At 31.8% G+C, this 16,322-nt stretch overlaps 1 protein-coding gene across 1 annotated transcript; it reads left to right on the forward strand.

Moving 5' to 3' along the window:
- Positions 1 to 13,697: 13,697 nt before the first annotated feature.
- On the forward strand, positions 13,698 to 15,203 carry LOC107782605 (NAC domain-containing protein 104). Its single transcript, XM_016603503.2, has 3 exons — positions 13,698 to 14,212; positions 14,527 to 14,810; positions 14,898 to 15,203. The coding sequence occupies exons 1-3, from the start codon at positions 14,050 to 14,052 to the stop codon at positions 15,033 to 15,035; spliced, it is 585 nt and encodes a 194-aa protein (XP_016458989.1). The 5' UTR covers positions 13,698 to 14,049; the 3' UTR covers positions 15,036 to 15,203.
- Positions 15,204 to 16,322: the final 1,119 nt, after the last annotated feature.

The following is a 16,322-nucleotide window of genomic DNA, read 5'->3' on the forward strand; positions in this document are numbered from 1 at the left end:
AGTCTAAAAACATCATACAGACTTGCTCGCTAGATCAACTCGCCAAAATAACATCTAGAAATATGAATTCAACGCCAAAACTCATGAAATTCTTAGTTCAAAATTTCTATTTTCTCAACCAAGTGTCCGAATTACATCAAATCTCTTCCGTTTTTCATGAAATTTCATAGTTAAGGTCTAAATACCATAACGGACATGTACCAAGCTCCGTAACTAAAATACGGACCAGATACCAATAAGATCAAATCTTATTAAATTTTCAAAAATCATTATATTTTCAGTTAAACAATTTTCTTCAAAAATTCATTTCTCGGGTTAGTGACCTTGAAATTCGATTTCGGGCATATGCCCAAGTTCCATATTTTATTACGGATCCTACGGGACCGTCGGAACACGAGTCTGGATCCGTTTACCTAAAATGTTGACCAAAGTCAACTAAAATCATATTTTTAAGCCAAAAATCTTTATTTCTTAAATTTTTTATAGAAAAGCTTTCCGGTATCGCGTCCGGACTGTGCATGCAAATCGAAGAGAGATAAAAGAAGGTTTTCAAGACATCAAAACACGAAAACGGATTCTAAAACAAAAGATGACATTTTGGGTCATCACATTGCAACATTATAATTTTATGGTAGTGTCAGTTGCATTAGTGAACTTAGACATTTGCAATGTTCAACTATTCATCAAAGTTTCTGTCCGCAAATTAACATTGTGAGGATCAGAAGAAGTTTATAAACTAAACTTTTGCCTATCAGCATTTTTCATCTTTTTGAAATGATTATTATTTATTTACTTATCTTGTTTATTCCTGAAAAAGTGAAAATCTCTGTGACATTATTACTATTTCAACCAGCACAGCCCTTGAAATAATGAAAACTGATAAAACAAGGTATGCACAAGATATTGTACAACTAGTTTCACATGGATATAAGTTTCTCTTAGGGCAAGAAAGAGAAAGCCCAATTGGTGAATCTAGGTTGTGACATGATTTGGTGGATGAACTGAAGATAATGGTAGTTGCAGCCCAACTTGAGCTAGTTTATCTCGGCACCTTGGCTCATTTCTACCTATTCTTTTTCTTATATTATATTATATAATAAGCCAAAATTACCTTAACTAGTCAAAAAAAATGGCATACAAATTTTCGAGAACAAATACTTCCTTCCTCTCTTATCCCACAAGTCTCCTCGGAAAGTAAAAATTGCATGGGGTGTCCTATTTCATCGCCCCCATTTAACCTATACCTATTTTTTTAAAAGTTTTTAACTTGTACCCACTTTTTAAACAACTTCAGCCCCCTTTCTCCTCCTCCTTCTCCTCCTTCATTTTCTTCTTTCTTCTTCTACAACGATGACTTCAACATTGCTCTCTTTGATTAATGAAGCTAAAGCAAATATACTGAGGACTTCCACTTGGATTATTATACTATTAAAAATCCCAAATCAAGAGAAAATAAAAGTATTTTGAAATTTCACTGTCTCCCACTTGGGTTACTTTTGAATGATTCTTCTTCTCTCCATTTTGAGTATCTTTTTTCTGTCAATGTTAAATTCCTATAGCTGATTTTATTTGATTACAGGCTCGATTAGCCAGTGTTGGACTTTCAAAAACCATAGCAGAGCATCGAAATATCACTGGTAAACCACAAACAGAGAAGAAAAAACATAACAAAATTGACTACTTCTCCACTCCTTTGCGTCGTTCCAAACGATCAAAAGGATGTAATGAATCCAAGGTTGAGAAGAGCAAGGCTGCAGAGACTAATAAGCCGAAGAGGCCTACAACATGCTGAAGTTAATCAAATATATAACAAAAACTTCAGCTCTAGAGCTGAAGTTCGCGAGTTACAAAAGAAAAACTTCAGCTCTAGAGCTGAAGTTCGTAAGCTTCCTGCATATTTTGTGTTGTAACTGGGAAACTTCGCCAGTTACAAAGCAAAAACTTCAGCTCTAGAGCTGAACTTCAGGCCCGGCTACTAGAATGCTGAAGTTTTGCGTGATTGCCTTTGCTACTTCAGTCCCGTATGCTGAAGTTATGCGAAAAAGCGGGTACGCTTGCAATTTTTTTGCAAAGCGGGCACAAGTTAAAACGTGACACAAAAAGGGTATAGATGCAAATCCCCCCCTCGAAAAATAGAAGCTTAACATGTCTTTCTTTACTTATCGGACGACAGACCTTGTGAGTAGGGGTCGACGTAGCTTGGGCAAACCCGAAATTCAAAACGAAATTTGAATTTTTTAGATTCTTAGTTTGGATTTTCAGATTATGGATTTAAAATATAAAAAATTTGGATTTGGGATTTGGGACTTCGGAACTTTGGATATCCGAAAATTCAATTTTTTTATACTTTATAGTTAGCCCCATCTATTAGATGCCTATTTTTCATGTACAGAATATTAATAAGTTTAATACACACACATTAAACATTAGCTCATACATCCAGAGACGGACCCAGGATTTGAGCACAACAGGGGCACCACTGTATGCTAACTACTAGCTAAAATTTGGCATGAAACTCTTTGAAATCTTAATGATTATAGTGACTTATCATCCAAGTATGAATAAAAAGAAGTTCTAAATAAAAAGAAAGCGCCGAACAAAGAGAGGTTTTTCGAAAAATAGGTTCTACACACAGGAAAAGTATTTGATTTAAACATGTTTTAAACTTTAAAATTTCGATTTTTCTCAAATAAAAAAGGGATCGGTGATCAAAAGGGTGTTTAAAAATTATTAAAAACTTACTAAAGAAATCAAGATTAAGGGCGTATTAATATTCAAAGAACTAAAGAAGAGTCTCAATCTCTTAGTTGCCATTGTCGTGTCGGAGTTGATGTATATCCGCTACTTTATCAAAGTGATTGTTGAAGAAAGTTGTGGCAAAAGAATTTGTATTTTTTTATTTGTGGAGTGATAAGTTACAATTTGAGGCTTTTAATTTTAAGTAAGGGTTTGAAAAAGAATAAAATTAATTAAGTTAACTATTATGTATAAATACTAAACTATAATTGAATAAATAAAGTTTAGTACATTTCTCACAGAATTACAAAATAGAAAGGGGGAGAAAAAGTGGGGTAAGTGCACGGTTAGCCACTAATAACATATATATTTACTTTTAAGCCACTATTTAAAATATCTTTAGTCTTTAGCCATTGCTTTAATAAATTTTACCTGCCCGGACGAAAATACCCTTCTGCTCATAATAGTTCAGGACCAAGTATCCTTAACTTTTGAACTTGCAACTCTAAGTTCAGGACTTCAGGACTACATGTCCTTAACTTTTGGACTTGGAACTCGAAGTTAAGGCTACCTGTCATTAAGTTCTGTGCTTGTAACTCTAAGTTAAGGACTACTTGTCCTTAACTTTTGAACTTGTAAGTCTAAGTTCAGGACTTCAGGACCTATTGTCCTTAACTTTTGAACTTGTAACTGTAAGTTCAGGACCTATTGTCCTTAACTTTTGAGCTTGTTAGTCTAAGTTCAGGACCAAGTGTCCTTAACTTTTGAATTTGTAATTCTAAGTTCAAGACCAAGTGTCCTTAACTTTTGAACTTGGAACTCGAAGTTCAGGACCAAGTGTCCTTAACTTTTGAACTTGTAACTGTAAGTTCAGAATCCATAACGTAGCAGAAAACTAGTGGTAACACAGTACTCAAGGTTCTGTTCTCTACTAGATTGGGAGATTATTCCATGGTTTCCTCTCTTTCTATCTAGTTTCATGTATATTTCATTATTTCCCCATTTAATTATTTTCCTCTTAAGTTGTGGTGTGGACAAAAATATTGGCAAGTTTGTCATTCTCAGATTTATTTTCCTCCATCTTTTAATCGATTCTACTCCATTACAGGTAGAAATTCTGATAATAGTCATGACACAGAGAATTGGAATATACTGACAAAAACATATTGCCACTTATGGATCTATAACTGTCTTACTATTTATTGGTTAAATTAACAATAAACGTTATGTTACTTGCAATAAGTTAGTGTCATATCTTAATATCTTTTGACAAAAGATAAAACCAAATATCTTTTGTCTCACGGACGGCGGCTCCCAGTTCTTCTCCCGAACATGAAAGAGGTAGAAGAAAAGGTAACACAGTCTTTTCATATTAATTTTAATAGACTAGTGGCTACTATTGCTAATACCACTTTAAAAAGTGGCTACCCCACAGAATTTTTACAGAAAAAGTTGTATATGAGTTTCGAACCCTCATCCATCCAGCAAACAAAGAACCTAAAGCGCCCCCACATAACCATTTCATCCATCAATCTTTTTGTAATAGGGGGCACAAGTAAAATATTTAACGGGTCCCGGTTGTATGTACAAATATTTAAAAAATACTATATACAGAATTTTTGCCGAGGCTAACGGGGTCCTGTGACCCCTCAATCCTCAATGTAGATCCGCCTCTACATATATCTAATATTAATTGTTAAGTTCAATATCGATACCCTACAAAATCTTATACTATATGGTTCCTTTCATTCTTACCCCGACCAGGTTTCATTTTTTGTGATTGTGAATACTGAAGGTTGAAGTTGCATTACTAAAGAATGCGTCTGCTACATTTCCTTAATAATGGTTTTATTGCTGGCATGAATACTTCAATTGAATTATTGTGGTTAGAATGAGGAACTATCAAGGCAGTTGGACATGAATACTTTACTTGGGTGTTCCTTTTTGTACCAAGAATGAAGAATCTCAATTTATCGGTTCAAAGCCGAAAATCCAAAATATCCAATTTGACTAATCTGAAACCGAACTTTAAAATTCGGTCCAATCGCTCTTATTTGGATTAATTTGGATTGTAATTTCTTCAAGCCAAAAATCGAAAATTCATATCGAAATTTTCATATCCAATTCGAATTGCTAGAACGCCTACCTAAACTTGTGAGATTCCATACAAGCAAAGTAGGAATGTATTAAGGTATTAAGTTGGTCTTTATATTTGTTTTGATACTTATGGTCCTCTTGAAGTCTCTTTTTATCTATTTCTTTTTAGAATTTGTCCAATTAATATTTACAATAAATTATATTAATCTGCTATGATTAAAAAATTACTAATATAAGAATATGCATAACAATGTCAGGCAGACATATATGTTATATATTCATTGACTTGGGTGAGATAAGTTTTTCCCCACAAACTAAAGTAGGATATATTTGGGCCTCCACGTGGCTCATGTCTAGTCATGTCAAATTCCTCTTCAACCGTTCAATTCTCACTCTTGTTAACAAGCCTAATCCTATTGTTTCTATTATTGGTCTTACACAGTTTTTTCCTTTTCTTTTATTCCTATCCAAACTCCATTAGTATTCGTCATCTTAAGAATGCTAGTCATGACAATATAGTTAGGCAATAAAGCAAAGGACATCAAATTATGAACTTTGGGGGGGGGGGGGGGGGAAGAGGATAAAGATGAGTTTGTTTCTTGCCACTACCACTGAAAAAAGTGGCCCTCCACAAATCCACATTAAAGAAAAAAAAAGAAGTAAAGAAAGAAAAGAAATGACACAACAATGTAGTCATCACTTGTTCACACTTCACAACTAGAGATTCAGTCACTTCAACTCTATTACGGCTCTCTTTTTAACACACAAATATAAGAATGAATGACTCTCGAGTGCACCATTTGGTTCACTTTTCATTAATCTTTCTAATGATGGATTCTTGGCACGAATTGATCGATGTCATTTCTTATGAAAATAATTGTCCTATATGTCTTCTATAAAGATTAGGGCAGGGTCTTTTGTGTTAGCAATATCAATAGCTAGGCTGAACTGATTAATGTTTCACTTCTGCATCTTTCTGGAAAAGATTCTTTTTTTTAGAATTGTTTTCTAAATTCGAAAAAAATTGTATATAAAGCATTTATCTAAACACGATTAGAGCGGCCATACACTATAGTATCCATAATTATGCTGCTATTTGAAAAGAGAGGCATAAACTAAAAGTAACAAACCCTATTGTCTTTGTATCGTGAAAAAACAAAAAAATTAGGTGACTTTAATAATATAACATGAATTATTTGTTTTGTACTAACGTACTTGACATTATGGTTGCATTAGGTGTAATAAAGCTGTTTGATTCAAAAATTGCATGCTGGCTGATCTTATTTGTTTACTTGTACTAAATCTATTTGGTAGGTGAGCTTTCAAATCTCTCCTTAATTTGTAGTTTCACGAGATTGTTTGAATTGTTTCCACACAAAAAAAAATGAAGAAGAAGAATCATTTGGTGTAAAACAACCACATCTAATTATGTAAAACATAAATATATTTGGTGGATTTTGATATTGTTTTATTGAAATTAAGTAACATTCGCTTAACGTGTAGAAAATTTTACATGCTCATTGTAATTTATCTGACTTTTAGCTAGGTCGCTTACCTTTTTTTAGTATTAGATGCTTACCTTTCAGTAGACTTTTAATTGATCTAATTGTGTAAATGTATTTTTACTATTAAGTGTACAAATTTTACACCCTGTGTTATTTTAGAAGCAAAATTGTTTTACCAGAGTAAGTAAAAAGATTATATTTTTACCGTAGTTTGAAAAGATATCATATAGACTTGTAATGGAAATTGTATATAGCTAATGAGGTTATATATCATCCTAGTTGAGCTGTTGCACGAACCCGCTAGTGCTGGCGCACTACGACTTTTCAGCCTCTAGCAGGTCCCTTCATTCTCTCTGCCTTATATGAATTTAAAAGATATCCTCTTAAATTGGGATGGGTTAAAAATATATATATCTATATCTATCTATATTACTATAAAAGCAGGAAGCTCTCTTGTGAAAAGTCAAATTACTTTAGTACCCTTCTTAGCATAAAAAACTAAATACTTTACTTATTTAAAAAAAAAAAAAAAAAAAAAAAACTTAAGCCTCCGAGCAGCACAACCATTTCAGCCCTCGTGCTCTTTCAGTCACAACTCACAACTATTCGCTATAAGCCACCGCTTCATACTCCCTTGTATTATGATTTCTCCGAAAAATAATTAGGAAGACAGAAAGTTAAATTAACTACTTAATTAAAGTGTTCGTATTTTGATATTCACGAACTTGTGCGTAAAATTTTAGTTGAAGATCAGAAATGGTTTTTCTGTCCATTTTGTCTCATTCTCCAACTTTAAGGAAGGAATAATTTTATTGCGTACTTTGATTTGATAAACTTTTTTCAAATTTAACAAGTAGAGAGATGGCTATATCAGAAATTAATTCGTTTATGTAAACTGGAAAATCTTATGTTATATTTGTTTCACTAGCACTCCTGGAGAAAGTTTGTTTTGATTTGCTAGAAGGAGAATTATTTTTCCTTTCTCTTGGTGTACAAATTAAAGTCAAATTCCAACCTAAGAGCATGTTATGATTTTTCCGCAAGGTATGTTTCTTTACTATTATATGATTAAAGTTGCAGGCATAATATCTGAGTACGAACGAGAGGGAGAATGGAGTATGTTTCCAATTTGACATCGAATAGTTTAGTCTTTTTAAAGGTACAAAGTAGGTATGTTGAGACGTCATTGGTTAAAAATACAAAAAATCTTAGATCCGTTTCTAAATATAAGTGTCACCGAAAAATAGGTAATTTCTTCTTCATCTTCTAAAGGATGGATATCCATAAAAGAAAAAATGATAGGAAAACAGTAAATGTTCATGGTATATGAGGATAAATAATCAATAGGTTGTGCATTTTATTATTTGTTGATGAGACACAATTGACACATTAATATATAATTCTGCTCGGTTGTTTATATGCTAATTGTATATCAATAGGTGTACTAACCTTTTTTTATATTCAAAAAGAGATTACATGAACAATATAGAAGTGTGTAACCTATTCAAAATATTGTAGGACAAACTATCCAACTAGCTATCCAAAATTAATGTAGCTTGTTTGACCAAGTTTCGGCTTATTTTGAGAATTATTTTTTTTTCAAAAGTATTTTTTAAAAAAGTATTTTAGGTGAGAAAAAAATTGTGTTTGGTTTATTAATCTGAAAAGCTTTCAGCAACAATTAGTAGTTGGTCAAGCTTTTAAAAGTGTTTCTACGTATATTTTTCTCAAAAACTATTTTTAAAAAGTCATACTTTTTCCACTTCTCAAAACTGCTTCTGCTTCTGCTTCTATCCAAAAATACTTTTTTTCTTCTTCAAAAGCTTAGCTTTAGAGAAGCTTGGCCAAATAGGCCGGCTATAAGAGTCTGCACAAAAATAATAGCCATAAGGTCCTACTGTACATGTTGGCGAGAGTGTAACTCTCATGTACTCCTAATTAAATTATCTAAAATTAAGAGCAAAACTATACAGGATATACCACATCAGAAAAAATAATTTTAGAGTGTTTTTGTCCCTAATTTTAAAATTAAAAAATCTTCACTTTGTTGCGTGGTTGTACCTCATAAAGTTGGAATAGTAAAAAAATACAATTATTAAATTAAAATTTGATTGTTTATCTTGGTACTTCAAAGGATATCCAATCATCTTGACATCAACAAGTCATCATGTGAGCATTCACATTGATTATTCACAAAAACTTAAACTTATTTTTCATGTTTAATTATTAAATTTACGACATGATTTGACATACACGTGCAATAATCTCCTTGATTATATTAAATTCAACTGGGGATAACTTTTGTGTTGATTAATTTCCTTGGATAGAGCACCTAAAAGACAATAATCTCCTTGATTTCATCTTTCTATTTTATTATTTGCTTTCAAACATATATTTTAAATCATACTAGTGTACATATATACATAATGGTTATATATTAACCTAATTGAGTTGTTGCGCTAGCTCGCTAGTGCTAGCGCACTACGACTTTTCAGCCTCCGGCAGGTCCTTCATTCTCTCTGTCATACATGAATTTAAAAGATATCCTCCTAAATTGGGATGGGTTTAAAAAATGAGGTTATATATTATCCAAGTTGAGTTATTGCGCTAACTTGCTAGTGCTAGCGCACTATGGCTTTTCAGCCTCTTGCAGGTCTCTTCATTCTCTCTACCTTACATAAATTTAAAAGGGTACCTAAGGCGAATTAGTAATTTATTTTCAAAAAAAATTTATTTACTGCATTTTTTTAGACAATTAATAACTAAACCACTAATTATACCGTTAATAAAATAAAGTCGATCACTATTGAAATAGATAACAAACTGAAATAACATCAAATAAAGTGGTCTAAGCAATTGCGTCCCAAAGTGGTGAAAGTGACACGCCTTATATTTCAGTTTCAAGAAAATGTAGGCAGGAGAATTTAGCTTTCCTGCATAGGATTTATCCAACGACCATGACCAAAACGAAAGGGCATTTTGTGAGGTGTACCTTTAATCCCAATGGCCTCAAAAATCAATATTCCACCAGGCCAGTAATTTTCAAGTGAAGAAAAAGAGGCTCTGCTAATGCTTTAAGGTCACTATCTTGTTTCAACTTCCTAGTCTTTTTCTCATTATTACTGACATCATAATATATTCATAACACCAAAATGGTCAGCTGCTGATCTATATATGCCCATGGTCACATTCTGGAATTCACAAACTTGTCCATTAGAAGAAGCCAATAATAATGGGATACACAGTACCAATTGTGGCATTGCCACAGAGAAGATTCTTGGCACAAAATTTTGTGCAATCTTACAAGAAAGGTTAACTGGATAAGGCCATGAACTGCAATTAGTATTATCAATAATCACAGAATAAAATTAAACTCATTACAAACTTGTTTTTTAGTTTTATGACTCCATCTCTTTTCGTACACGTGAGAGATTTACTTTTATAAATAAAAGATCAATCTTTTACCCATAAAAAATTCAAAAAAGACACCTTTTATTTCAACATTATAAAAAATCATGAAGGCCTAAAACCTTATTGGGTGGGGGCGGGGTGAAAAACCTTGATTCTTATTGGGGATTGGCAAGATATAGATTATGGTTGGTAAACTTATAATCTTGGCTACTAATGGAATTACATATCCTATAATCATGATTATCTAAAATGAATGGCTGCAACGCCGGCTGAAGGGTAAAGCAGCCCAAATAGTGACTTTAGGCCCCAAATTTGGGAGGCCTCATTTTTTATTGACAATAATTTTATGAATTATTTTTTATATAAAAAATTGACTATCTTAAAGTTAAAAGGTATAACTTTTTTTACAAAAAGGAAAAAAATTTAATTTGTTACTGATATTGACCCTTGAGTTTGAATAATCCGAAAGCGTATAAAAATATTGACTTAACCTTGATTAAAACACAATAGTCACCCTGACATGATAGTTTAGGCTTATTTTTTAAATTATATGGCATTAAAGAAAATATTATAAGTATAAGATAAAACTCTAATCGATATACTTAATAAGATAACATGACTTGATTTTTTTAATGCTTATATTCCTTATAAAATAAAATATACTATAACAATTGCATCCGGCAAAGAAGTTTTACCAAATTAAAATTGATAAAATCTTGTATATAATCAACAATGTCTCACGAAAAGCTAACTGAATCAGATTAGCAGTATTATTAGTTGAAAAAGAATTATTAAAATAACTCGATTAAAGAAAATTATTAATAGTTTTTCATCTAATTAAGTTAAAAAAATATACTTCAAAAAAAATTCAAAAAAATAAAATAAATTAAGGCCTATCATCAAATTTTTGCTTTAGACCACTAAAAATGTTGAGCCGCCCCTGAATGGCTGAAATGTAAAAAGAGAAAACATTGAGATAAATGACTATATATCATGGATTACTGGGACCAAGATAATAGTAATACCAGTACTTTTGTAACTTCATGATCCATAGGCATCTTGAGTGACAATTTTATTATTTTTCTCCTAAAAAAGGGAGATAGAACTATGAACTCAATTATTTCAAGAGATTAATTATGGTAATTGTTGGGTTTTACGGACACGTGGATGGAATGAGGAGGATGATATAAGCATGAAGTGTGATGATGACCCCACATTTCCAATAAGTTTACTAATAGGTACATTTATTATAGGGACCAAAATAAAAAAGAAGACATCCAATTTTGCCCATAGTAAAATTATAAGTACTTCCACCTTGTAAGGCTTGATTCAACCATCAAATGTGACCCCAACTTTTGTTCTGATGCGTGAACTCATTATTTTGGTCCACATATTTGTCAATAAACACTAAATGTTCATGTTTAATTACTACCATATATAATCTCACCCCACTCGTTAATAAGCCATCCAATTTTACCCATATATATCGTTAATTTCTCAACAAAAAAAACATAACTCATTGGAAAAGTTAAATTTCCGTACTGTACGTTTGTGTGCTCACAACATATAGACTAATTTGTTCAACATCAACTATTTGACTCATAGAAAGAATGAGTATAAGCGATCCCATTATATCCACAAATGAACAACGAATTAAGATGAGTACAAGAAAGGAAGAAAGGGATGGATGTGTAGGAAACTCTACTCTTAATCAACCATCACTGTTCCATTGGCAGCCCAAAGGGTACCTAAAAGAAGAATTACGAACTCAACAAGTTGCATCTACAAGTCAAACTCAAGTAGTAATATATTATATTGTTTTAAAGGAGATTGATGAACAAGATAGAGCTTATATAAATTGCATGAATACACCTTTCCGAATAAATATTCAATATATAGTGATACAATCAGGAAAACTTAATTTAGATTTCCAATGGTAAGCCGCGCCATAATATGTACAGATCTCTTGCAAGTACAGTCACCTTGTTTATGAAGCTATGTCCTACCATAGGCATAGCCCAAGGATTAACAAACATTTAATAAAGTGATAACTTCCGTAATTAACTTATATACACTGCAGTGAAAAGAATTTTTACATAATCAATATGTTGGAACATGTCGTAACACGTAACTTTATTTATTTTTAGGTCATTAATATCACTTTTCGGATAATTTTTTATCATAATCTTTTAGGTGGAGCGATTGAGAGAATATTCTTATAGCTGAAGTCATAAAACATGTATATGCGAAGAGTTTAAGTTATATACAGCTGGCGGAGCCACATGAAGAGACACTCCTTCGTTGGAAAAATGGTATTGTCTAGCTAATTAATTTTGTAAGTATATACAATTATATATTGATATCCCTTGGCTTCTTCATGAATTTACTTCATATATTGACCCATTTGGTGAAAATTCTAGTTCAACCACTAATTATATACATCATTAGTAGGAGTGACAAACTGGTGGGTCGGGTCGGATATGGTTCGGGTCGAAAACGGGTAATGATAAAATAGATAAATTATCCGTCCCGATCCATAGTTAATACGGATAAAAAAATGGGTTAACCGGCGGATAATATGGGTAACCATATTATCCATGACTTCTTGCATATGATCACTTTTGGGAGAATTCTTAGTCTTTCTAACTTGAGGAACCCCCAATTTGAGACTTTACAAATGTAAAAGTTAGACCCATTGGTTATCCATTGATTACCCATTGGTTATCTATTTTCTAAATGGATAATATGGTTCTTATCCATATTTGACCTGTTTTTAAAAAGCTCATTATCCAACCCATTTTTTAGTGGATAATATTGGTGGTAGTGTCGTCCAATAGGAGGTCCCAATGGTCTCACATAGGAGTATTAGAGAGTCAATTACTCAAATGCTCACTCAACTATCTCAAATTATCTTCTAAAATCACTTTTCTTTCGTTTGTAACAACAAAGTCACTGAACTATGCTTATTGCATTCAGAAGGTCACTCAACTAGATTTTCCAAATTTTGGATTGCCAAATACCTATTTTACCCTCTAAATTATAAACATTTATCTTTTTTTTTTTTTTTTACTTTTTAGTATGAACAACAAAAAATTAAAAATTTATTTACACAATTTAGAATGAAAGAAAATAAAGGTTGTAAAATATATATTCCATGCACGTATTATAAAAATAATTATTTAAATAAGGATATTTTAATAATATACATTATATATTCTTGAAAATTATGCTCAATTATATTATTATGTTTCTATCAACTTTCCGATGACACAAAGTTATGTCACCGGAAAGCATGGGAACTACCTGCATAGGGTAAAATATGCTATGTTAAGTTGTGCATGGAATATATATAATATAATTGAGCATAATTTTCAAGAGCATATAATGTATATTATAAAAATACCTTTATTTAAATAATTATTTTATATTATGTGTATGGAATATATATTTTACAACCTTTATTTTCTTTCATTCTGAATTGTATAAATAAATTTTTGAATTTTTATTGTTAATACTAAAATTATTATTACTAACAAATTATTCTAATAAGTTTTTTACTATGCTTATATTTTGTTATTCTAGCATTATATATGCTTAAATACTTTTTATTTTTTTAATTTATAAATAATATTTATTTATGCTATAGGTAAGTCCATAATGTAAATTAAAAAGGGAAAAATCATAATTTTAAAAAGTTTAAAAATAAATAAAAAGAAGATAAATATTTATAATTTAGAGGGTAAAATAGGTATTTGGCAATCTAAAATTTGGAAAATCTAGTTGAGTGACCTTCTGAGTGCAATAAGCATAGTTCAGTGACTTTGTTGTTACAAACGAAAGAAAAGTGACTTTAGGAGATAATTTGGGATAGTTAAGTGACCATTTAAGTAATAGACTCGAGTATTGGATTTTGACCCAAACGTTCACATAAATAGGTGGCCACCCCCGCCGCCTTGGAGCAGAGAGCCGCCAGCCAAATCGACTATTTATCCTTTAAATATCTTATCAAATGAAAAAGGAAAGCAAATCCTTCTTTGAAGCAAAACACACGCACAGAATTGGGAAGTGAAAGTATGGTGGTGGTGTTGATGATCTCCTAAAGCACCTTCTTTCTCACGTCAATTCTCTATATACTCTCTCTCTCACCTTCCTTTCTTTCTTTCTCTATAAATAACCTTTCTCCAAATATTTACACCATTACTTTGTCCTTCTTCTCTATACTAAGCATTTTCCATCACTATATATACTTGTTGTATTATTCCTCCTCCATCAGCTTTTATATAACATCGATTGATATATTATGGGGGATAATAATGTGAACCTACCACCTGGATTTCGATTCTACCCAACAGATGAAGAACTAGTTGTCCATTTTCTCCATCGCAAGGCTGCTCTCTTACCTTGTCATCCTGATGTCATTCCTGATCTTGATCTTTACCCGTATGATCCTTGGGATTTGGATGGTATGCTCTTAATTCCCTACTTTCACTTCTCCAACTCATGTTCAGTGCTACCATATCTGATCTGAAAAAGGATACACTTTTATTTACTTAATTATATCTTTAATATTCCTTCTTAAATTACACGTAGGCCTTATTCTTTTTCATGGGCTAATCATATCGAAATTCATATAAATAATGAGTTATGGGAAACTTGAATTCCACATGTTCTCTGGTCTAAAAGTTTAAACCGTTAGAAAAAAAAAGCATCATCTTATTTATTTATATTTGCTTATTATTATTTATTTTTTTTGCTACATGATATGTGTACTGGACAGGAAAAGCAATGGCAGAAGGAAACAAATGGTATTTCTATAGTAGGAGAACACAGAGTAGAATCACTGGAAATGGATATTGGAAATCATTAGGACTTGATGAACCAATATTCTCAAGTTCCAGCTGCGACAAAGTTGGCATAAAGAAATACTATGCTTTTTACATTGGTGAGCCACCTGAAGGTGTCAAAACCAATTGGGTAATGCAAGAATTTAGTCTTTCTGATTCTTCTTCTTCTTCTGGAACTAGTCGTTCTTCTTCTAGAAGAAGAAGCCGTTCCAAAATTGTAAGTATGGAACAAAACATGCTCTCTATTTTTTATTTCTTCTCTCCGTTTGATCATATTTTCTTAGTATATTGTTTTTTTTTTCAGGACTATAGTAAATGGGTAATTTGTAGAGTACACGAGCGCAACTGTGATAATGACGACGATGATGGCACAGAGCTTTCATGCTTGGATGAAGTTTTCCTATCACTAGATGATCTTGATGAGATTAGTTTGCCTCATTAATTAGCTATTTCTTAATTGTAATCCACTTAATTAATTAGATCCAATAAGCTAGGATCTAATTAACCTCGATCGGCTTTATTTTAGTTTTCTATTTTAATTGTAGCACTTACCAATTTTAATCCGCTACTTTCATAGTAAATGCAAAACAGTGTGACAATTTAAAATCAATATGCAATGTCCATATGAAATTTCCCCTTATTTCATGTTTATGATTTGTAGGAAAACATTTGAAAACTATTATCATGTAGGCACTAACGAACTTTGGAAAAATGACATTTTATAGTCGGTCTCAAAATAATAGCTAATATATATACACACATTTGTGTATATTATATACTTAAAATATATAAATTTTATACACTTTTGTAGCTATCAAATATACTTAAAAGAGGGGTTGCTCTAATGGTAATCAACCTCCATTTCCAACCAAGAGGTTGTGAGTTTGAATCTCCCCAGGAACAAGGTGGGAAGTTCTTGGAGGAAAGGATGTCGGGGGTCTATTTGGAAACAACCTCTCTATCCCAGGGTAGGGGTAATGTCTGCGTACACACTACCTTCCTCAGGCCTCACTAAGTAAGATTATACTGAGTTGTTGTTGTAGCTATCAAATATAAATAATTTCGATTGCAAGCTAAAAATGATATATTATGAGAAACGTCTAGGCAAATGTGAGAAGATTAACGGGCTATGTTACTCGGATTCGTTTATGAGTACATGTCGGATTTGGTATCCAATACGGGTATGTCAAGTTTATTTTTCTACTAATTTTAGTAGAAGAACTCGCATTGAATATTCATATCCTTATCACACTCATTTATATGGCAAAACAAATAAATAATATATGTAGCATAAATTAACGGTACTACAATATAAAAGTTTTGAAATCATTTTTTTCTGTTATGATAAATATCACATTATGGTGGATGTCTACTCTTCTTTCATGATCTTCATCTCAAATGCTTAATGATATATTTTGTATGTTCAATGACATATTCCATGACACATTTTCTTCACTTTTATACCTATATAAAGGTCTTGTAATAGATAGGAAAATAGACACAATTGAAAAAGAAAATTTCTTCCTTCTCTCTATCTCTATTTCTTGTTCATGTTTTCATATTTTACTAAATTTCTTTTATTTCATAACATGTTATCAGCACGAGTCTCTAGCCAATTGTATATATATCTACAAAAAAAATTCCTACATCCAGAAAAAATGCAATTAGAAGTCATACATATCATCTCATGGTTAGATGTAAAGAGAATCTACATATAGTAAGTAATGAA

The sequence above is a fragment of the Nicotiana tabacum genome, chromosome 7 (genome assembly GCF_000715075.1).
Source record: "Nicotiana tabacum cultivar K326 chromosome 7, ASM71507v2, whole genome shotgun sequence".
In the NCBI taxonomy this organism is placed as follows: Eukaryota; Viridiplantae; Streptophyta; class Magnoliopsida; order Solanales; family Solanaceae; genus Nicotiana; species Nicotiana tabacum.

Excerpts from the sequence above, each read along its gene's own strand:
- LOC107782605 (XM_016603503.2), top strand. The coding sequence starts at position 14,050 with ATGGGGGATAATAATGTGAACCTACCACCTGGATTTCGATTCTACCCA. Across the intron at positions 14,213-14,526 it reads TGATCCTTGGGATTTGGATG|GAAAAGCAATGGCAGAAGGA; the intron begins GTATGCTCTTAA and ends TGTACTGGACAG. Across the intron at positions 14,811-14,897 it reads GAAGAAGCCGTTCCAAAATT|GACTATAGTAAATGGGTAAT; the intron begins GTAAGTATGGAA and ends TTTTTTTTTCAG.